At 43.5% G+C, this 22,866-nt stretch overlaps 2 protein-coding genes across 2 annotated transcripts; one reads left to right on the top strand and one right to left on the bottom strand.

The window, feature by feature from the left end:
- Nucleotides 1–474: 474 nt before the first annotated feature.
- On the top strand, nucleotides 475–2,028 carry POP5 (POP5 homolog, ribonuclease P/MRP subunit). Its single transcript, XM_059827854.1, has 5 exons — nucleotides 475–494; nucleotides 562–704; nucleotides 814–963; nucleotides 1,523–1,606; nucleotides 1,770–2,028. Exons 1-5 carry the CDS (start codon nucleotides 475–477, stop codon nucleotides 1,871–1,873), a joined length of 501 nt encoding a protein of 166 aa, XP_059683837.1. The 3' UTR covers nucleotides 1,874–2,028.
- Nucleotides 2,029–3,527: 1,499 nt separating this feature from the next.
- On the bottom strand, nucleotides 3,528–22,827 carry RNF10 (ring finger protein 10). The gene is made up of 17 exons (XM_059827724.1): nucleotides 22,665–22,827; nucleotides 16,165–16,367; nucleotides 14,975–15,174; nucleotides 13,846–13,936; nucleotides 12,631–12,815; nucleotides 12,415–12,551; nucleotides 10,859–11,019; nucleotides 10,160–10,288; nucleotides 9,745–10,003; nucleotides 9,379–9,512; nucleotides 8,221–8,338; nucleotides 7,775–7,876; nucleotides 7,126–7,260; nucleotides 6,262–6,359; nucleotides 5,973–6,033; nucleotides 5,656–5,814; nucleotides 3,528–4,745 (listed from the first exon to the last, which is right to left on the bottom strand). The coding sequence occupies exons 1-17, from the start codon at nucleotides 22,825–22,827 to the stop codon at nucleotides 4,669–4,671; spliced, it is 2,412 nt and encodes an 803-aa protein (XP_059683707.1). The 3' UTR covers nucleotides 3,528–4,668.
- Nucleotides 22,828–22,866: the final 39 nt, after the last annotated feature.

Raw genomic sequence — 22,866 nt, 5'->3', positions numbered from 1 at the left:
TCTCCATCATTTAGACTTCCTGGCACTAGACAAAGCGGGCGGGGGTCACCTTCGTCACGGTGGACTGAAGCAGCACAGCGAAAAGAGCTAACGCCAAATGCCACCTACAGCAAACTCAGGGGAGCTGAGGGCTCCTCGCCCCCTCAGCCGCCCCCTCACGCCGGCCCGCGCAGCCGCGAGGCGCGCGCGCCCCCGCGCGGAGGGTGCGGGAAGGCGGGAGGGGGGGGGGGGGAGGTCGCCGCGCGAGCCGCCCCGACAGACCCGCCGGTAGCTCAGGGGGGCGGGGGGAAGCAGCGCGCATGCGCGTTCCCCGCAGTCAGCAGATGAAGGCAGGCGGGACCACGCCGGCGGTTGTGGCAGGGAAGTCCTTCCTCTGTCCCCGCCCCTGCAGTACGACGATTGGCTGCGGTGCGCGGAGCCACCTCGCCCATTGGCTAGGCGCAGCGTCCGTCGGGATCGGGCGCCACCGCCGCCATGGTTCGCTTCAAGAACAGGTGAGGCAGGAGGCGCCGCCGCCGGGCCGGGCCAGTCCCGCTCCGCTGACGCCGCGCTCTCCCGCAGGTACGTGCTGTGCGAGGTGGTCTCGGAGGACCCGCGGTGCCGGCAGTGCATCGAGGACCGCGCGGTGGGCCTCGCCGTCAGGGACGCCATCGGGCGGGTGCACGGGGACTACGGCCTGGCCTGCTGCTCCATCTCCTTCACAGGTGCCGGCGGGACGCGCCGCCCCGGGCCCCTGCGGGGGGTGAGGGGGCTCCTCCGGGAAGGGCCGGGGCGCGGGGGTCCGGGCTCACCGGTGCGTGTGTGCCCCCGCAGTGAAGTACCTGAACGCCTACACCGGGACGGTGCTCCTGCGGTGCCGCAAGGACTCCTACAGGCTGCTCTGCTCCGCGCTCCCCTTCGTGAGGCAGCTGGAGAGCCGGAACCAGCGGTACCCCTGCTTCCTCAACACCCTGCACGTCGGAGGTCAGCCGCGGCCTAAGCTGCTCCGCTGCTGGGTGCGGAGTCTCGGGTGCCCGGGGGGAAGCCGCGGAGCTTAATCATGCCGTCCAGGCCTGTTACAATAGAATAACCCCATCTTACTGCCGTGGGTGTGATAGACACATCTTATGGGTCACTAACTTAGCAGCTTCCAGCAGAGCTAAATAAGAAACAGGCAGCAGGTCTTTGTGGAGACCCTCATTAGTTCTGCATGAATCTTCATTACATTTAACACAAAACCAGAGCAGCAAATACTGTATTACTTTCTTTTTGAAAATATATTTTCAAAGTGTAGTATCATCCATGTCCTGAAAATTAACCACTTGGGGCAAATAATGGGCACTATGTGTTAGAAATCATTCTTCCACCACTTAATGTCAACAGTGGAGAAGTGAAGTCTACAGCCCATTCTTAGCACTTGCATTAATAAAGTTGTTGCCTGGGGCATTTGTCACTTGATGCAATGACACTTAGAAAATATACTAGCAGCTCTGAAACATGTGGTTGTGTAGATTGTTACATATTGTTCTTGTGACTCCTACAGGTACCATAAGAACATGTCAGAAATTTCTAATTCAGTATAATAGAAGACAGCTGCTGATGTTGTTGCAAAACTGTACAAACGAAGGTGAGTTCCTCCAGCCACTTTCCTAAAATGCAGCCTCAGTTCCTGGGGATTTTGTAGGATATGCTGGGCTACTTCTGAATTCTTGAAATGAGAAACGTTCCTTTCTTTAGAAGTTGAGGATATTCCATCAAGTAATGACCCTCTGTTGCTCTCTTTATTGCAGAGGAAAGACGATGTATACAGAATTCGTTGTTGAGCTGTTCCGTTACAGAAAAGCAGTCTCAAAGTGGAGATGAGGAAGATGATGATGGCACAGAGACAGACTGAACATTACTTGTTACTGTTCACCTCTGTCCTGAACTGGTAACATCTTGATTACACAAGTAATCTTCAGTGTTAAGCAAAGCAGGAAACAGAAAAAACATCTGTTCATATTTAGACTTCATTCCCCTATTGTGAATGTTCTTAAATAAATTTAAAAAAAAAAAATGTACTTAAGTAGGTTACTTGCTTGTTTCACTCTAGGAGTCAAAACTACCTGTGTTCCTAAGGAATGTAGCAGCTCAATGTGATCTTCATGCTGAGGTAGAAGTAAGCTTTAGGCAGTTGGCATGGACAAGGAATGCAATTATTCTCCTTCAGTACAGAAAAAGCATTAACATCTTAATGTTTTTTTACCTTATCTTCAAGTGCACCTGTTATCCGTAAGGCTCTCCATTGTTCTGAGTCACCAAAGCACCAGTTATGTACACAGGAGCAGAGATTACAGGGAATGCAAGGTAGAGCTGTAAGGCTCAACTCCATCCAACCCATTATAAAACTCATAGGTACAAGTACTGCTTAGATATTTATTAAGTTTACACCACTCAGTTACAGGAAAGTAGCGTTGCTGGTATTATCTCTTGAATCCATAGGAAAACAAGATACAACTTGATGCTGTCCTGTGGAGACTGCCCCTGCAGAAGGGACAGTCTTCCTTGCCCGCATCACTGCCCTTGTTCTAGTGCCTGTGAGATGTGGAGGGGAGTTACACCAGCTCCAGCTATTCTGTCTCTCTTCCCAATGCAAAGAAAAGTTGACTATAAATGTGTAGAGATAATAGAACACAACAGATACTGATTAGACACTAGGTAGTTACTCCTGTTCCATGGCTTAAAATGATTATTACAAATAGGAAACAATAGTACTGTGAACGCAGTTAACTGCATACTTGAATCTTTCTCAGTTGCTTTCTCTGCCCTCACCAGTAATTTTCCAATGTGCATGTAAAGCATTAACAGCAAGTCATTTACCACTTTCAGACATCTTGTCTTAGCTTCTTTGCACTCTCTTGACAAGCTATACTGTCTTTCCATCAAGTGTAGTTAATTGTGACCAAGCGTGAAGTCAAGCTGCTTTCAAAGAATGTTTTGCAAGTGCTTCCTCTATCCTCCTGTAGCAGTGGAAGTATTCTTTACCTTCCCCCCCTCCCTTCTTTCGGGTTTACAGCCACATACAGAGCTTTGTGAAGTACACTCTTTGGCACTAGCTTCCCATGCGCACGCACTTAAGTGCCTCAAGGAAGCACTTGAATAATATTGAGCCTATTGCTTTGAAATCAAGCATCAATGTATGGATGTAAACTTTTTAAATAGGGACACAACCAATGACTTTACCAGTGGTGTTAGAATACCTGACTGCAGGAGCCTCAACCACACACTTCCTTGCTCAGACCAGTCACAGTGTCAGAGGGAGACAGCACATCAATGTTTTAAAGCCTGTGCAAATGGGGCTGAAGATAACAGAAGACACCTGTCAGTCTTGCACTGTAAGTTAGGTGGTACTTCATACCAGCTCCCTGGTATGACTTTTGTCAGTAGGAAGGTAAGAGTTGAATCTGTGCAACTAAGTGGTGGTGTGCTCCACACTGAGTTATAGCTCAGGAAGTGTGCAGTACTGTAAGTGCGTGTGCATATGATTTATTGCAACTGTTAGCCTTAACTGGTACATTACACCTATAGTTCATTTTATTCAGCGAAATCCACACCACTTAACTCATTAGCTGAAATCAAACCACAAGCAGTGCAGAATGTGACCACCCAAAGAAAGAGCGGGAAGGGTCCAGAAGAGGCATGGTTATAGCCTGAGGTGCTTAGTGCAGATCAACTTACATCCCAGAACCAAGCAGATACAGGCCTTTATCCCAGTACAAGAGACCCCAGTTTCTTGCTGGGGCATAAAAGTTATCTACAGACTCCAGCTATCAGTTGTTCTTCCAATGCAAGAGCAGCCAGTGTCAAAACATCACTCAGGTAGTTACCGAGAGCCCTAGGGTGGAGTGTATATTCTAGATGATCGGGTTACAAAGAATGTGTAGCCCATGGTTGGAAAAAAAAAAAAAAAAAAAAAAAAATCAGCAGCCTCACTCACCCACATTAAGAGAGTTGAACAACTGAGAGAAGCCAGGAGGTTCCTTCTACCACTAGTGCCAGTACGCATTTTGAAATACACAAATTCATCAAGAGTCACTTCAAAACCAAGTAGCCAAGTTCTGCTTTACACTCACCTCAGCTTTAAATCTTTCCAAGCCAGGAGAACAGGAGGAATTCTTGCTCTTTAGAAAAAGAACAGATATAGCAGCTAACACTCTAAGCCAAGAAGCTCTTTTGCCCATTTCCAGTGTAGTGGAAACCAGTTTCTCAAGAGAGCAGTTTGACAGCTTTACTGAAACAGCACTACTGTCAGAGTCAGATGGACTTCTGACCATGAATACTTCTAGGGAAATAAAGGCTCTCTGCCTCTTCACTTAGGTAATATTGCAGTATTCTGGCAGTGCCACACAACTGTAAAGACTTTCATACTCCTTATTAAGCCAAAAGAACTGACTTGGCACAGACTAGAAGCCTTGGCTGATTTGTCTCTGGGTTGTTTCTCTCGAAACTTTGTTTCAATACAAACTGATGAAGCAGTTGGAATCAAAAGACCTTACCTCAACATATACTGTCATGGTTTCCTCCTGAACCCCCTAGAAGCCCCAGAAAGACAAGTTTAGTCTGTTCAAATTTAAATACTTAAACTATAGCAGCAAAACAAAGCAAAATGAAAAGAAAACCAGGAGAGGAAACTTCTCTTGAATAGCAGAATCACTTTGTGTGAACAACAGAGGTGCTGAACAGTAGCTTCTGCTTCTGTTTCTTTCTTTTCTTGCCTCCCTTTTCCTCTGTGAAGGATTAAAATGATACTGTCATTATTCTCATGGAACAGGAATGTCACACAGAAATTACAAATGGTCTTCCCTAGCGTAAATGACTTCAACCGGTCTGTGACACTTCCTATCAACTCACTGAGCACCAGGTAGTTTAATTTTAACACGAAAATTACTGCAGACAAACTAAGGGGGAGTCCATCACACCTAAAACACACCTATAAACATGCCTGATTCTAAAGTTGCTGTTGCAACAGCAGATCCTAGGACTGCAAGCATGCAGCAGTTTGCCTTTCAGACAGGTATCACTTTCATCCATGTCCAAAAACCACTACAACTGGAGCTGATGCTCAATTTCACTGAAACTCCCAGGCCCTCCCATCCAACTCTCTCTATCATTCAGTGCAGTTTCCAGACAGAAGCCACAGCTAAACATCAGAACTGAGCATTATAAATGAGTTTTATCAGCCAGCACCAGGCTTGGAGGTTTAAGTTCACCTCAATTTGTTTCAGACTCCCTAATCTGAAATTTCAGCTAGCAGTTACCTTGACATTTTGGTCAAATTTAAGTGGTAGCTCAGCAGCTCAGGTATTTTTAGGTTAAAAGTGCATAACCTGAACTTCCCTGAGATAAATTAAAGTTCCAGTCAAGACATGGCAAACATGACTGTCAAAAGCCATCTTTGTCCTAACAGGATTCTTTGCTAGTTGGACATCTTCTCAGCTCCCACTAAGAGAGCTGCTTTAAGCTAACAGAAGCCCTAGTCAAGCTATTTAGAAACCAACACCTGACAGTTTTCAGAACTGTTCTGTGGCCAATTTTTGGTACCCAAAATTGCTGCTTTCACTTCTCCCAGATGAAGAAGGGGAAATACTCAATTTTTTCACTTCAGAAATTTTTCATGTCTTCCCCCCCGCCTGTTACCTGATAAATGATCAGCTGTGGATGGTTTGTCCAGTTTCAGGAGGGCTGCCTCAATAGCTTGGCTGAAGGAATTCTGGAAGCTGGGCACAGGTATGCGGTCAGAGCTGTCACTTTCTCCATCACTATCCGCTGGCACAGGGAGAGGCAGAGTGTTCTCATCTGAAAGAAGGAAAGGGCCTTGAGAGGCAGAAGGCTGCATGAAACTTTCACAGTGCAAATGCCCCTCCACTCTCCAGAGGTTTCTTGTGAAGTTACAAGATTTCTTAGATTTAGATGCATGGTAAAGAACCTGAAGTAGTAATAACAAATTTTCTTACCTCTTGTCTTTGGAGCAGGTTTGGGCCATGTTTCTGGTTTTGCCTTTCCAACTCTCAACATCTATCAAAAAAGTTGTAAGATATGATTAAATCCCATGTACTAGAACAATCCTGCATATCCCCAACTAGCAAGAAAATCTAGGAACCCCTTTCAAGCACTCAAACCCTACGTTGTCTCCGTAAGATTTATGCCACATTGTTTTTGTGGGGGAAGCAATTGTGTTCTCAAGCTAATCCCCAACTAAGGCACAAGTAATTCTGAGAAGATTTACTCTGCTACATGGCTTACCTGGGCAAAGGAAGGGAAAGGAGACTCTTCTTCTAAACTCCCACAGAGCAATGGGCTGACCTGGCTGGCAGCAGGTGACAGTGGAGTTGGAATAGACTCTATAGAGAAGGCAGCAGATAATTAAAGCTATTTGGCAAAGGCACTCGTTACGCTGCTTAACAGGATGAAACAGAAATAAAGTTTTATTATCTTACGTAATTAACCATTTTTATCTCATCAGTTCCATCCATTAGTCACACAGTGGGACCTCTCAAATTTCCTCAATCTTTTTATTTCAGGGAGATTTAAGTTTGGGGGCTTTTTTTGTTTTGGGGTTTTTGTTTGCTTATTTTGGGGTGTTGTGTGTTGGGAGTTTGGGGTGGTTTTTTTTGAGAAAAACATTTAAGAATAGTTTCTATTTAATAGTTTTTATGAACTTTTATGCAAGACAAAACATTTCGTAAAGCATCACTGGACAACAACCTAACTGCTCATCAACTACGTTTTATTTTAGTATCATGTGGTGTGGAAGATGGAGAGGGTAGAAAGAAAGAATGCCAGGGGAGTTTTCCTGGCATACATGCTTTTCTTCCCTTTTTGGGGAAGTTTTTTTCCTTTCTTTTCTTCTGCCTCAGCAAAGACTTAAAAGATGGGGTAACTGCAGTGCAGATCTCATATTGTCACTAAAGCAGAGGTAGTAAAAAGCAGACAAAGGAACAGAATGTTTCTTAGCCGTGTCAGCCTTTTGTGTACGATCTCATATAGGTAATCTAAGAAAGAAGCACTCTTTGATCAGTATTAAGAAAGTTTAGCGTGATGACCTGAGCAGTAGATCCCAAAAGAATGATCGAGAGCTAGATGTGATGTGTTTTTCCAGATGCTCACCTGTCTGAAACACAGGGCTTCTACCAAGAGGAGACAGACAGAAGCTCTGACGATCAATGCTGGTAGTTTCTCCAGGACACGAGGTAAAAGCAGGGAACTGCTGCAGATTCTCTAAAGCAATATGGACCTCTGGATCTAGAAAGAGGTTTTAAATTAAGCACTACACAATGTGGGGGAAGACTGTCAATATGCAAGTTGTTTCAGGAGTCTACAAGGTGCCAACTCGATTTTCTTTCCATCCTCAATTTTAGAGACCAGTACAGCCCTGCTGCTGGATGGAAGCAGTTCCTAGGCATTTTTTTTTTTCCTTCTTCACTTTTCACTCTATATCATGATTACTATAAAAACAGAAATTAAGAATCCTGAGAGCTATATACATCATGGAGATAGCTGTGCCCTTGAATGCCCTCTGTCTCTCCCTTGTGTAAGGGAGAGTGCAAGTATGCAGGAATTGCATAACATCATTTAACATCGTGACTAAAACAGCTTATATTTTTCACTCTACCGACGTTGTTTCTAATACCTTGTAATCTTGTTCTAAGTACACACTATAAACTAAAGGCCTTAGAGTTCATCCTACAGCTCAAGCAATCAGCTCAGCAACTAAAGATGACTGGAAATCCACCAGTTATGTTCAATCACAACTTACATTTGCCCTGTTTCTTGTTTTCTTCTATCTCAATTCTGCGTTCACGTCGTCGTTCATCACGAGCTTTCTTCTGTCGTAGACGTTTCCTCTTTTCAAGGTCATCTAGGAGCAATGCACAGCACTGGGTATCAGAAATGCCACAACAATACTTTGGCAATGTTTTCTCCAGCTTTGAGAACAACGTATTCAGTTATAACACATCAGTAACAAAATATGCTTACAAACGACATATGCTCTTCCAAGCAGTCAGGCTTTTTTATTCTTTGTGTAATTGTTGTCTATAAAACAGTGAATTGGGGTTGTTCTGTCTAGTAGTCATCAGACAGTTGGTGCAAGAGGAGTAAAGCTGCTATGTATGTTCTTTTTTCTGCCATGAAGGGATAAGAACGACTTCCCCTTCACCCTCATGGATACATGACAAAGCCTACTAAAAAGGTAGTACCAACCTGAAAACAACTCTAAAGTCTCCTTAGAGATGATGGGTGGCTTCAGAGCTAGTTCACAAATGCTGAACTCACAGGTGAGGGGCAAGTGACAGAGGTAACGATGACGCTGTCTTATATCCTGATAAAAAAAAAAAAAAACAACAGATACCACAGCAAGGTCTAGAGGCTGCCATAGTGATGAATAGCCTATGAAGACAGAATGCCCACCATTCATCAAATCAAATGGAAAAAAATAGCAGCAGTAACACAACAATCACTTTATAAACTACAAACACATGAAGGATGCCCTGGGTCAGAACCAAATGCTCGAAGATCTCCACCAACCACATCATAAGCAGATTTGGATGCAGTTACTCCAGCCTGGTTACCGATTTTCTTGTTATTCCTCCCTTTTCACTCACATCACTGGAATAAAATTCTACAATACGAGTCCACTGATGCATTTATTTTTGCATTGGACCAAATTCGCCTTTTACGCTTACATTATTTGGAACAACGACCACCACTTCACTCAGCTTGTTTCAGTCTAGTTTTGTATTTTCCCTTGCAGAGCCAGAAAACTTGAAGACAACTCCCTACTACCTCTGCACCTATTCTTACTTGAGCACGTCCTTTCTTAAAGATGAATTAAGAGTTATGTATAGTTGTTACTGCAGATGCCAGGTCGTACAGTTGTCTTTATCTGAGGTAAAGGAATTCAAGACCCATCCCCTCTTCCAGAACTTCAGTGCCTAAAGCACTTTCACTCCCTCGAAGTTTCTTTCCATCCTCTTCATTTTCGTAACATCCCACCTCTACCCTTGATGCTCAGAAACAACTGTTTGTTCAAGACAAAGGCAGAACACTTCTTCAGGTTTAGAAAGATGATAATCTGTCTAGTTCAAGCTACTATCTTATATGAGAAAAGAATTTACTTTTTTTAAGACAGCTTTAACAACAAACCAACCTTAAGCTTGCAATTCTCTTACTCCTAGAACTTCCTACCTTCTAGGGAAAAAAAAAAAAAGCTAGACTGCACCCTCCTTACCAAAAGCAACTTAAGGTACTGCACCTTACACAGATGCTCTTCCAGATTAGCATGCCTACCCATTCATAGTTATTATTTCTTATTACCGAAGAGAAACAAGTCTCTGAAGAGGAACAAGATAAAATAACTACCTCTGTCATTGAGTAGCCAGTTATCTCCACTACAGCTGCAGTTATCTTCTCTGGACTCTTCTCCAAGCTGCCATATTCACGAACAAGACATCGAACATTCACAGGGTGAAGATACATACATTGTCCATCCTCCGCTATAAGGGAAGAAAGATACCAACACTTGTTCTTTGCCTGTTAATTTTCAATACCCTTCTTCCCACCTCAGTACATTCTCCAGTAATAAAATCAAAGCTCCTTTCGGAGTTTCTGTGGGAGTTTTATTTCACAGGTTTTAGCTGCATCTAACGAAGTGACAAACATCTTCCTTAAGAAGGATCCCAAAGGAGGCATCTCTGCCCACTGATTCTAGGATTTCATTGCACTGACCTTGATAGAAATAGTAAAAAGGAGAGTTGCTAAGATGTCCACTGCTAACTGTATCTTTAGATTCTTGGGAGCTTGTTTCAGCTGGATTTGGTTCTTCTGTAGTGTTCATATCAGGTTCCCCTATGGTGTCCACCTCAGGTACTTCCTCTTCATCCAGCACTGCCTCTTCTGCTTCCACAGGAGGCAAAAAGGAACTTGCCAGATCAGAGCAAGGCTCTACAAGCTCCTCATCAAATGCAGACAGATATTCCACACCACACTATCACAGCAGAGAGCATACAGTTAGTACCACATCACCTCCTTCAAAAGATTATCATCTCTGCAAAAATCTTTGGCACCAGTTCACCATACACTGCTGTGTAAAGCAGCAGAATTAAGTACTAACAAGATCTGCCAGAGCAGAGTTGTCACCCACCTTTTTCTCTTGGGAAACTGCAGGCTCCACAGCCTTGGAGCTTTCTAGGACCAATTCTTCCACAGCTGCACTGATTCCAGCAATGCCATTGTTTTTATCCTGGTTAGCAGAGAGTGCTGTTTCTCGCTCCTACAGGTCATCCAAAGACAACAAGTTTCAATTTTCTGTTTAAGCCAGGAAACTATCACCACAGTTATTTTTAGCCTTGTCCTATACTTCAGGTTTTCATAGATCTATAATTCATCTGTAACAAAGACTGACCCTCGAAGAGAGGTCCTCTCCCTTCTTGTTACTGGAAAGTGCACCAATTGTAGGACACCTAAAAGCTTTGAAAAAGAATATTCTACAGGTTTGTTCATGTCTGCCTGATAAAAGTTATCCCAGAAATTGTTAGACCCAAAAGGAAAACACATCTTCCTTTGAAAGCAGAACTCTGTTACATTTATGGAAGGAATACCACACAGTAAAAAGCATTCTGTTCTATCTTGAACATCAGCCAAATACCTGGGCTCCAAAGGCTATAGTCTCCTCCAAGATTCATAACGCTATTCTAGCGGCAAACATCACCACCTTGCTAGTATGTACATCATGGAGACCAGAATAATCACACACAACCACTTATGCAGCAGAACATGGATGCTTAGCACTCAGCATACTGTTAAAAATAAAGTTACTAAAAGCCTCCAAAGCGGTTCTCACCTTCAGTTCCTGGATAGCCGCCTCAATAAAACAAGCCTCTGGGGTGTGTTTTTCTTCCTCATACTGTTTTAGTAATGCCGCTTTCTCCTCCAGAATCACCAGCTGCAAGACCTGCTCCCTGGATGCCAGAAGCAACTTTGAATACTGACTGTGCTGGTCATCTGAACAGAAGGAGCACCAAATCATTAATGTCCGCACGAACAGGCACCAGTTCGAACTGCTGTTTCTTCTGAAGTTTTGTTACTGCTCAATTTTGTGAGTTAATCCACTCCAGGGCAGACAATACTTAGCAAGAGTTTGATACAGACTCTGCATATTACCGTTATATCATTGACGACACAAGCTGGTGCCACATACCTGCTCTGCTACACACATGTCCCCCCCAACAGCATTATCTGCCACTTGCAACCTTCCACTTCACCACTCAGTTACTACACATCAAAAAAACCTAGCTCATAAGCCCATATGTATTAAAAATCCGTACAAAACATTATTATGAGGTTTTTACAAGCAGCACAGCAGAAACAGTAAACTAAAGAATTACAAGTTTAGCAAAACGTAGTCATCTTTGTTACTAGAGAGCTTATCTTCACTATAAACTTTACAGCAACCATAGCATGACACACTAGTACAGTCCCTATATTCACTGCCCCCCAAGGGTCCAACCTTGGCTACAGAACACCAAGTTAATGCTGAATTTCCTGAGTTTAGAATGATCTCAAATCCCATATTTGTTCTTTTGTTTGTTTTATGAAAGGATTTGAAGTCCTTTTCTTTCCAATACTGAGGTGCACATAAGCACACACCCTACATGCTGGATACCCATCATGTGTTAGGAGACTTGACTTTTTACAGAGAGCTTAAACGCACGCAGCCTTTCACAAGTGTGCCTGCAAAATGAAGTGAGCCAAGACAGCCCACAAAGCAGCAATGTTAAGTAAAATTATTTCTTTAGTCACAAAATTTTTGTGATACTAACAGATAAGATGATGATGTGTTAGTCACATTACTTGACTGAAGAAAACTGAAGAAGTCAGGCAACAGATGTTTGGAATAGGTTTGCAATAATTTTCATTATTTTCCCATATCATTCACAGATTCTAGTTGATAAGTGAAGATGATGAAAACCTTGTTAAAGATTACATCCTTGAAATAGTTTAGACACAGAGACTGTTATTTTTGCTAAGCTGTATAATGAGGAGCCAAGACAAAAAAAAAGTTAAGGACACTGAAGAGCCAACAGAAGCAGCAAGAGTCACACCGATGACTGTATGATACAACACACACATCAAACTAATGCCAGTGATTGAGAAGGCAGGAGTCTGCAGTGCAGTAACTTGAAGGAAAACAGCACACAAGTTACAAAAAACAAAGTGTGAGTAGAAAGCTTATTATTAATATGTGGTCATTAAGGTTTTCCACTGCTAAAATCCATGTTTTATAGTCTGATTTATTTTAAGGTGACAGCATGGCATTGCCATGGTAAATCCTCTCCACACAAGTCCTAGTCAGAGTTCAGAGCAGGATGCCAACCACCAGTACTAAAATACACTCACCTCCAATGTAAACAGGCTGCACCATATTCATCCACTGAGATTTGGGCAGTGCTATCAGAACACCTTTCTCTCTTCTCATAAGTTGCATCGTAATGATATCACCAATTGCATATTGACGTGTTTCCATAGCAACAACACTGCAATGTAAGGAGGAGGTTAGTAGGGTAGAAATAACATTTCAAAAAGATACACCATTTAATAAATATCAAGTCTCACCTTTTGAGATCCTTCTTGTGAACAGAGCCATAACAAATAGGACATTTACTCCAGGTCTTTTCACTCAAGGAGAGATAGTGAAGGATACATGCCCAACAAAAGATATGCCCACAGCGGGTGATCTTTGCTGCAGTTGGTGGGTACAGACATATTGGGCAAGAGGGCACTTCATGGCTACAGATACGCTGAAATGGCACATGAGAAGAATAGCACAAGTTTTAGACTTGGAAATCAGTTCCTGTGCTACAGAATAAGCCACCTGTAAGACCTACTCTAACGTATTAATCTTCCACCTCTTTAGGCTCTGCTTATTTACCAAGAAATTAAGTGCACTATGAACTACGTAACACCTTCAGACTGCACATGGAATAGCCATCAAAGCCACCCATCTGGTATTTCTACTCTAATGACATGAAAAAAGTGACTCTTCTCATGTTTCCCCTCACATATTCATCATCTCTAAGAGTTAGCAGCATCTTCATCATGCGAATTCAGACACTAAGACAGGAAATAAGCTCTGTCGCCTCACTTACACAAGCAGACTCGTGCAACCCTGTTTAACTGTGAGACTGCACTTACCTATTTCCATGAACATGCTAGCTGAGTCAGACACTTTGTTAGCATCTGTATGTTGCAGAGAGTAACTGCCAAGCAAGCACCTAGATTTTTCAGCTCTCTTGTAGTGTCAGGTAACAGTAAGCCTACCTCTTCTCCAGCTACATCATACACCAAGACTTGTCTTGGCAGATAATAGGTTTCCACTTGAGGCAACCCAAAGTTCTGACCACAATTCTCAAGAGATTTTTCCATTTTGTTGCTAGGCAAGATGGGCCACCTATGCACAGAATAATTCTTCAAAATTCTACACTCTAGTCCTCTTCCATGGACTCATGCCCAACTTTTCTGTTAATATCTCGATCACAAGGACTCTGTCTACAGAATGTCAGATACTATTTTTGATGAGCTCCCATCTGCGAAAGCAAGAAGAAGCTGCTAATTTTCCTAATAGATTTTAGCACTTCTCTTTTCCTGTCATGAAAGTATTTCATAATATATTCCATGACAGATCTTTCCCAGTATTGTGGGAGTGACAGAGGCCTCAACTCAAAAACAGCTGAGTTTTACGTAACATAGAGATAAAGAGGCAGTTAAAGACAGGTTGAGCTTCTTAATAAAAAAAAAGAGGAAAAAAAAATCTAGCCCATCACAACTAACCACTTGCTCCACAAAGTCCCAGTTGACCAAGGTATCTGGATCAGCAAAGTGGACTGTGTAGTCCTGTTCTTCAGAGACAACAAACTGGCAGCTGGGGAAAGGCAAAGAGACAGATGATCCACTCAGTTGTTTCTAAAAATTCTTTTTGAGAACTATCCTATAGGATTCTCTGAGCTTCTTCTTTGTCCAGCAGAAAACTGCTGGACACAGTCAGTAACTTCTACCAACAAAACCCAAAAGAGTTCAATTCAAACCAGATTTCCAGAATACAGGTGTGTCTAATTTCAGCTAGACACAACATCACATACTAACTACAGAATGAGCCAGGCAGAGTGGTTTTCCAGAAACGTGTAAGAAACAGCCAGCTCCATCAGGGATCTATTAAAAAACAGGGCATCCACAAGTGGAAAAAATACGCTCGTTAAAACTAGAACTACTGGGGTTCTTGTAAATAGACTTCACTATAGTAAGCCACAAAACAATAGGGAAAAATCAGAAGCATCAATGCTAAAAATAGTTTTTATTATCTTTAACGTGATCAGGTACAGGAAGTCCTGAACACACTTCAAATTCCGGTGAAAGCAATCGTTATTTCCAGTCAAAAGCAATTCTGCTGCTGGATTACTATACTGATCACCATTAGGGTTATACTACATACCTAGGAGCCTGTGAAATAATCAGCAGTTTAAGAACTAAGGCCCACATGAGTAATTGCTTCTGGGAGTTATAAATTCAGATTAGATTTCATCCAGCAGCTGCTATCTCTACCATCTCAACATACTATTTTTTGGTAAAAATGGCCATCTTCCATAAGGAAACTACATAGGTCTTCCCAAATGGAGCGTCATATTCCACAAGCGATGCTAGAAAATTAGAGCAGAAGACTAATTGGTTTGTATCTAAAGGACTCAATCCATCAGATACCTTGTAAATAGGTAAAGATGACAACTTGATATATTTTTATCCCTTTCAAGTATAGTCATTACCACTAAAAAACACTACAGAGAGGCAACTTTACCCTGGGAAGTCAATACAAGTAGTCAAGGTCAAACACAATTCCCTGGCTGATCATCCCTTACAGCTCAGTGTCTCTGAAGAAGTCTAAGAGCCCTGCTGGTCTTCCACTCACTTGGCCTGTAGGAAGAGCTCCTTGTTGAAAGGCTTATGTCCCCACTTGTTCCTTTTCCCCCAGTTGCCATGTCCATTCCCATCAAAATGGCCTGCTTGGCCACGGGGTTCAAAAGTGAAGTTCAGTAAGTGGTTCAGATTAATCTTCTTGGGACCAGAGAACTGGGCAGGGCTGAACTCTGCCCGCTGAGCCTCTGCTACCTAAGAGACAACAGCATTTGTTAGAAATTGCTAGAGTTTATTGCAAAAGCATCAGTACAAGTTGATACCCAGGCTGCATCAGTGATTATGTACAGCATACACAGCATCCACTCACCTTCTCCCATTCCAGTTCTGCAAATCAAGTAGTGCAGCGTTAGAAGTGCATGAGAACCTGAAAGTTAGAACTAAGTGGTCTTACCCCACACTGATCAAAAGGAGGAGAGCATAAAGACAACCCACGTAAGGACAAGTAAAAGCTGGCAAAAGCTAATAGTCAAGGTTAATAACAGAATAAAGTTGTTTGAATTCTGACAATATTCTTTTAGACAGCCAGTAATACAAGTCTGATTACTATTTGCACAGGTTGTACTTGTTTTGGTTAGTTTTCATATAATGAAGCAAAGAATGAGAATTTAACAGAGACAGCAGGTGAGTTTTGACAGAGTCAGCTATTTAGGTGAGCAGTGTTGCTCATCCACTAAAACTGAAAAAACAGAGTATCAATGAAAACCCACGCATAGTCTACAGTATTTAGACCCACATCAGCATAAAAGCCTCGGTCTGTTTTTACTCCTTCTTGATGTCACCAAGGCTAACACAACTACTTTCCCAATAACACTATCACAGGCAAATTTGTACACTGAAGTGGTTAGACACAATCAACTCGGACTTAAAAGCTAGAAATTGTATCACTAGATACTTTCATGAAGGACCTCTGTTTCATGAGATATGTACATGGCCTGTCTAGGTACCCGCTCCTCAGATGGTATTTTTTATTGCAAGTCTCTCAGAGCAGAGAGCACTCCTCTTCTGTTGTTGCCAAGTTGTTCTGCTCACACTCACTCTGGCATCTCAACGATGTTAGCACCTTTTATCGCTCTTTCCCTTCCCAGCCCAGCAGCTGAACACAGAAGACCTATCTAGGCAGGTCAGAGTGATCCTCTTGTCCCAAGAAAGAAGGCCTTGGAGGCATGGCATTACAATTCTCACCTCATCTCGTCTTCCACCATTACAAGAGCTAAAAAGTTTGCCACTTCCGCCGCTACCTCCCCTTTGAGGGGGCATCTTGTTAAAAGCTTTGCTTTTCTGTGAATTGGAGCGACGGGACTGACTGGAAAAGTTCTCATTTTTAGAATATGAAGTTTCTCTTTTACGATTATAACGCTGTTTGGATCCACTCGCATTCTTTCCATCTGAAAGAAAAAAAAACAAGAATCAGATCGACAGCCTCAGAGCTATCCACGTGTACTGCACCTCAGCCAGCTTCACCTCAGAGACGTGCGCACCTCGGCTGCTGCCTTGGGCCCTGGTTAAAAGGCTGGTGTTTATCAGAACATCAAATCCCCCCAGCAACCCAAACCATTTCATTCCTATCACTACGAGTATAAAAGAAGGATGTATTTGCTGTGCTTTGTTTTTTATTAGAATGGATGAATTTTCTTTATCCAAACTTGGAATTGCCGTCACCAGACATTAGCGTGTTGCCTGGTACCTTAAGTGATAGCACCAACACCACATCTTCATGCCCCATTACAAAAATTGACAACTACTTAATTTTTTCATTCCATTTTCTGAAAACACACAACTTATCGTACATTGTTCCCTTATATAAATACACTGCTGCCTACATTTGTCTCGAGGTTTCTCACTTTGCAAGACCACATTCCCTGTTTCCACTCAGTTCTGCCCCCTATGCTTAAAAGACCCCAACAGATGTAATTCTGTTCTAAAAATATGCTTTTCTTTCACGAGGCCCACAAATGCTGATCGATCTTGAAGCACGAACCCAATGCTTTGGCCTTGCAGGGCACACACCTAATATCTAGGTACTAAGTCCACCAACCTATTCAACAAGGACTGTTTGCCCAAAAGTGCATTGAGCACACCACTGACCCTAACACAGGACACAGCAGTGAAGCACAAAGCAAAATACTGCAGGAATAAAGCTCACAAGAGCAGAAACATCAGTCAGGCTCTTGAGATGGGTTTCCTGTGCCTAAATAGCTGCTTCATTAGACTGCTAGAACAGAAAATTAATACTATGAAGGTATTTCTAATACTCTTAACATAAGATCAGAGTTGCCTCAAGGACACAGCAAACTGCTTACCTGTCACTTAAGTTAGCACTTCCACCAGCTGCCCTAGGTTTTATTTGTGGACGAGGTATGTTGGTAAGCTTGGAAGGAAAACTCCACAGGCCCAGCAAGATGTCTGTCCACACCAGCCAGCCCCAAAGTCACTCTAGATACTCACTAAGCATTACACAAACAATAACGCCTCATATGACATCTATATCCATTTTATAAAAGCCTACTAGTTTCCCTTTTCCCACTTTGTAGTCCTCCTCACCCCTTAATATAAATCTTACATGGTAGGCAAACAAGCCACTGTGATTTAGGATCGTGTTACTCATACAGGTAATCTTCACCACCAGTGCCTCCAGTTTTCCCTTTCTCCAGCACCACTTCCAATCTACCCAAGCATTTAAAACAGTCAGAATGGGATCATTCACACAAAGTCTCACTTTGTTGTTATTTTTAGTTTTGTCTCCCACATGCACCCCCAAAAAGAGGCGGGTAGTGGACTGGAAGGTCTGTGCGTTATTGTACATTAGTGAGGGTCCGACTTCTTAAGAATAAGTTAAGTAGTAAAAGTGGCTTGGCTGGGTTTTGTGGTGGTCTGCTGTTTCTTGCACATGGCAGACTTCAGCCTTTGCCTGCAACTACAGCTATAGAAGTAAAAGGACACTATCATTACTTTCACATAATGTGACAGAGCTATTTTGCAGACAAACTTCATCACCATAACTGGTCATTTACTCTGCTATTCAAAAGGCTGATCCTTTAACTCAGAATTAAACCAACTCCGTCAGAAACACAGATATGTAACTCAAACACATGCTTGCATAGCTTGCAGTGCTATAATACACGTCAGGCTAAAAAGACATGGGTTGAGCGTTATCAGGAAAAAAAACACACCAGAAGCTGCCAAGTACTGAGGGTGTGACCAGGTCTGGCTGAATGATTATTTAGATAGACCTTTTTTGAGAGTGTTTGTAGGGAAGAGGCTACAATCAACACCACTGAGTCTCTGGTCAAAAATTAAGTCATTCTGAAGAGGTTTTTGGACAACTACTTGAGTTGTTCAGGAACAGAGCTCGTCCCTTTAGAGCTCAACCACCCTCTTAAATCTGCAATTTCAGTGAACGTGCTAGAAAGGCACATGCCTATTGTGTCTATAGCAACTTTGCACTTTCTCTACAATCACCACCTGGGGAAAAGAAACAACTTAAGAGGAGAAGTTCAGTCTAAAGAGGGTCTTTACAAGGCCCAGGAACAGCTTGTACCTGCAGCTGACAGAAGAATTTCCTACCACTTACAATTTTAATCAAGTCAGTCACCATCAAATTTGTCGGTCAGCTGGTTTACACACATTCCTGTCATATTACAGGTCCTTTCAGACCAAATCCTAGAGCCTTTGGGAGTCACTATGACTCTCACATTCTATAAGGAAGTCCTCTCCACCTGTGCCTTTTTTAGGACAGATCTTACATGACAGTCTAACAATGCTTCAAACCTGATTTTACTGATTGCAAGTTTCCCCTCTCAGAATAATTAACCTCATGAGGATTCAGGTCCATCAGAGTAGTAATGAAATCAGTCAACAGACAACCCAGAGTTTGGAGTATGCATTTCTAAACTGGACCGCTTCTCCCCCACCCCGAATCTAAGCAGTGCTGTTCCTTCCGACCTTTCCAGCGTGCCACGTGTCTGAGAGCTCTCTGCTTCGTATCATCCCTCCTTGAATTCCCATGAACAGGGCAGGACAGGGCTATCTGCACTCATGCAGGGAGTAAAGTGGATGATTCTCACTGCCATCCTCTATTGTTAGATCCCAGTTTTAAGTAGCGTAGGTTTGGATTTGGGAGTTTCTTTTTTCCTTCTTTTCTTGACAAATTAGAAATGAGCAACAGCAACAGTGCTGGTGAGGTGCTTACTCTTCACTCAGGTCCTCAGTTAGTCCTTTTGCAGTTCTCACAAGATCTAACCTATAATAAATATAACTACCCATCCACACTCCAAGAGAACACAGACTTATAAAAAATACTGTCTATATAATTTTATAAAACTAGCAAGAAAGCTGTCTTGCCTTTTGGAGCAAGCCCTGACGCCTGTGGCTTCTCCTGCTGGACGCCACAGTCTGTTAGAGGACCTCTATCTTCAAAGATCCAGAAAGAGGAGATCAAGTTCACAGGACTTAAAGCAGCTGTAGGTCACCCCTTTAGTCCTGGAGCTGCAGTACTGGTTTGCTACTGGGGTGAGGACTGCAGTTTCCTTCCATCTTTGTTTGCCTCTTCTTTTCAGCTGAGCCATGCTGAAGCCAACCGTATTGCATAAGGGGTTTGGGTGGTGGATCACACTTAAGCCTCAGGGTGATTTCATTAAAACGCACTGAAGCTATTGCTGCTGCTAAGGCAAACATCCCAGTGAGCAAGAGGTGACTGAGCAGTCACGCACCCCAGCTAAGCATGCTCACACTGTAATAACAAGGCCCAGGAAGGTTTGCAAGAACTAATGTTGTCCATCAGGTCTCAAGGACTGCAGAAAAACTCAACAAGCCTATTTTCCCTTAGCCACTTTATTCCATCCTAATGGAATGTGACTCCTGTTGGTACACTAACGTAACCTGAAGAAACTTCTCTGTTGGAAACTTCCGAGTTTAACCTAGTCTCTAAAGGCAAATTTGGAATGTGGCTGGAATCCAACTTCCACAAGTACAAGAGCTTACAGTATCCTATTAAGCCCATTCAAGCTGTGCTGCAAGAGAAACAGAAGGAGAAGCTACCGCAAGGTTTCACAAACGTCCCCTTCTTCATTTCCTCAGCTGGACTTGATCATAGCAGGTAACTCTTGAAAGCATCTAAATGGCAAGAGTTTGACTAGACTTAAATCCAGCGACCATCAGTGCAAAAGTCACTTATGTAACTAAAGGTCAGAGTTCTGGGGAAGGTCTGTGGTCCAAAAGAATATTTCCCATTTCAAAGGAGACACAAGATTTTCAGAATACATCCTATACCTTTCCTGAAACAGGAGAGGAATTGGGTGGACCACATCAGCTATGTGTAGCCATACCATTCCTAGAATGAAAATCCCGTGTGATGACATGCCAGTGTCTTGCATGTAACAGCTACTAAAACATAGCCACCATTTAACACAGCTGCATCCTCTATGTTCATCCTGGGGTTGTTTGCTCCAATCTGAAGGAGGGAACTTTCTCATTTTAGTTTTCAGTACCCTCCACAGTTAAGATAGTCCCAAATATACATCTACTCCTACTAAAAGGGATTTATTTTTTGAGGCCTCTTCCATGCACTGTAAAGGAAGCAACTCATTCCATATCCCTTTGCCCTCCACTGTAGTTCAGAAACAAGCATCTTAGAAGCAGAATCATGTCAAGTCAAAATTTTCTTCTATTTTATTAAAAAAGAGGTCTTCAAAAAAGCAGGTTTTTTAATTAAAAGTTAGTCTATTGTATCGGAGTAGAAGAGTACAGTACATCATGATTTCTCTCCTCACTGCTTCTCTGCTACTAGTGATATTGTTTCAAGCTTGTAAAAGGTGGCATTCCACAAAAATCATTTAACACTTTTATTTTGGGCTGGAATGACAGGCCTGTTATTCCCTTCCTCACTACAGATACTGTTTCTTCTACATGAAGGGATACCAGCCACAGGACAGGCCATCTTAACTCCTTACCGAAGGATGTTATATTCTGTGAACAATCCTTCATACTGCATCACACATCACTAAAAGAGAAGCTGTAGTGATGAAGTATCTCTTTGCAAGACAGGGACAGAAACCAGTCCTCCACAACAGGAAAACCTCATGTCTGATAGCCTTTCGCACTGCCTCTCACAATATATGCAGAGAAGTTTATATACTTCGTTATTCCATCAGAAGCCAAAGATCTGGTTCTAGAACTCTTATTGCATACCTAGCAGATGCTATCCCCTGTTTCCATTGGTCCATTCATTACAGGGGAAAAAAAATTAATAAGAGACTGAAAAATAACCACAGTCGCTAGGGTTAATAAGACCCTCACATCAAATCCTGTTGCTGATGCAAAAAAACTTTGCAAATCAGTTAGGAGTTCTTCCAGAAATGACTGCCTAAAAAGTTCTTCCTAAAAAGACTTTCATGTGTTTGAATTTGAAGTTAAAACTTAACTATAATTGCACAGTTACACCACAACCTGGGGAGCTGTGGGTGAGCCACCTCCCATGTCACTCACTTCAGTCTATCCTGTGGAAGATCGGTTAATACCGGTGAAGAGCAGGTAATACTTGGTTACCTGGGATCTGAGTGCATTCAGAAGGTCCAAAAAGGAGTCAACACCTTCAAGACACTTGTTGTGTTAACCCTCTGGAATACACTGCTGCTTTCTCAGAGACCTGAAGTAGTACAGTTGAAATCAACCACTAAGGAGGAAGGAAATTAGTACAGGATGGTGTTGTAGCAACCTGCTGACATTCTAACACGTACTTCCAGGACTAAGAACACTAATTTTAATCACTACTGCCCCATTTCTAGGATCTACAAAAAAATGCAAGCTTGCCAGGAACACTCTGCTCCCAAACAGCTTTAGAGAACCGGAGGTGGCTCAGGTCTTACCTTGAAAAGATAGATGACAGGAACCATAATGGTTCCTCATGAACTGCTATGTCAGCAAAACTAGCTGTGTGCAGCGACAGATGTAACACTTTGGTTTAAATGCCAGATGAGTAAACAATATGTAACTAACTCCGAACTCTTCCGAAGTAGGTTACTGAAATACAGCCAGTTAGGGCAATGCTGTGGATCAATACCCGTCCTCCTTAAGCAAGATGTAAAAGCACACTCGAGTACCAAATAAAGTTAAGGCTTCTCTTAATAAGCACTGGCAAACATATTCTTACTATAAAACCAAAGCTTTGGCTCTCAAGCTAATTACTCCAACGCTAGTGGAGTTAAAGCATTAATCCTCAAAGGAAGAAGAGAGTAGGAAGCACAGCTCACCGAACAGGGAACAAAGCCGGAAGAGGAAGGAAAAAGAAAGCAAAAACAAGCAGTAACCTGAAACGAAGCCTAGTAAAACCCAGCTCAGAGACAAACAACCCGACAAGGAGAAGTTCAGCTTCGCCACAAACCCAAGCCCGGCACAGGGCCATCGGCCCCCGCAGCCTCACGCCGGTCGCTCGCTCACGGTCACCCCCTTCCTCCCTCCCGAGCTACCACCACTTCAGACCCACCAGCGAGACCCAGAGGCCGCCGAGAGGCCATCGCTAACGGCCTGAAACCCCCGGGACTCCCGGCCCGCGGCCGGACAACCCCCCGGCTCCTGCGCCGGCGGCCCCCAGCCGCTCCTCCGCCCCGCCGCCAGGCACCCTCCCCGGCCCGGCCCGGCCCGGCGGCCCCCAGCCGCGCCTCCGGCCCCGCCGCCCCGGCTCTTACCGCCTTTGGGCTTAGACTCCCCCGCGGCGGGCCCGGCCGAGGCGGATCGCGGCTGCTGCCCTTTGCTGCCGGCCGAGGAGCCGGGCGTACCGGAGCCGCAGGGGCTGCTCTTGTCCATGGCGGAGGCTGAGGCGGGGGTCGCGCCGGGCGGGCTCTGCAGCATCAACGGGCGCCCCGGCGGGCGAGCGGCGGCCCTGAGCGG

This window comes from Gavia stellata, chromosome 21, assembly GCF_030936135.1.
Source record: "Gavia stellata isolate bGavSte3 chromosome 21, bGavSte3.hap2, whole genome shotgun sequence".
In the NCBI taxonomy this organism is placed as follows: Eukaryota; Metazoa; Chordata; class Aves; order Gaviiformes; family Gaviidae; genus Gavia; species Gavia stellata.
This window is presented reverse-complemented; position numbering and strand designations above follow the sequence as displayed.

Coding starts and splice junctions, on each gene's coding strand:
- RNF10 (XM_059827724.1), bottom strand. CDS start 22,827: ATGCTGCAGAGCCCGCCCGGCGCGACCCCCGCCTCAGCCTCCGCCATG. Junction 12,816..13,845: donor GGGACTTTGTGGAGCAAGTG/GTTAGTTGTGAT, acceptor GTGCCATTTCAG/CGTATCTGTAGCCATGAAGT. Junction 12,552..12,630: donor CACAAGAAGGATCTCAAAAG/GTGAGACTTGAT, acceptor CTTACATTGCAG/TGTTGTTGCTATGGAAACAC.
- POP5 (XM_059827854.1), top strand. CDS start 475: ATGGTTCGCTTCAAGAACAG. Junction 495..561: donor ATGGTTCGCTTCAAGAACAG/GTGAGGCAGGAG, acceptor GCTCTCCCGCAG/GTACGTGCTGTGCGAGGTGG. Junction 1,607..1,769: donor GCAAAACTGTACAAACGAAG/GTGAGTTCCTCC, acceptor TCTTTATTGCAG/AGGAAAGACGATGTATACAG.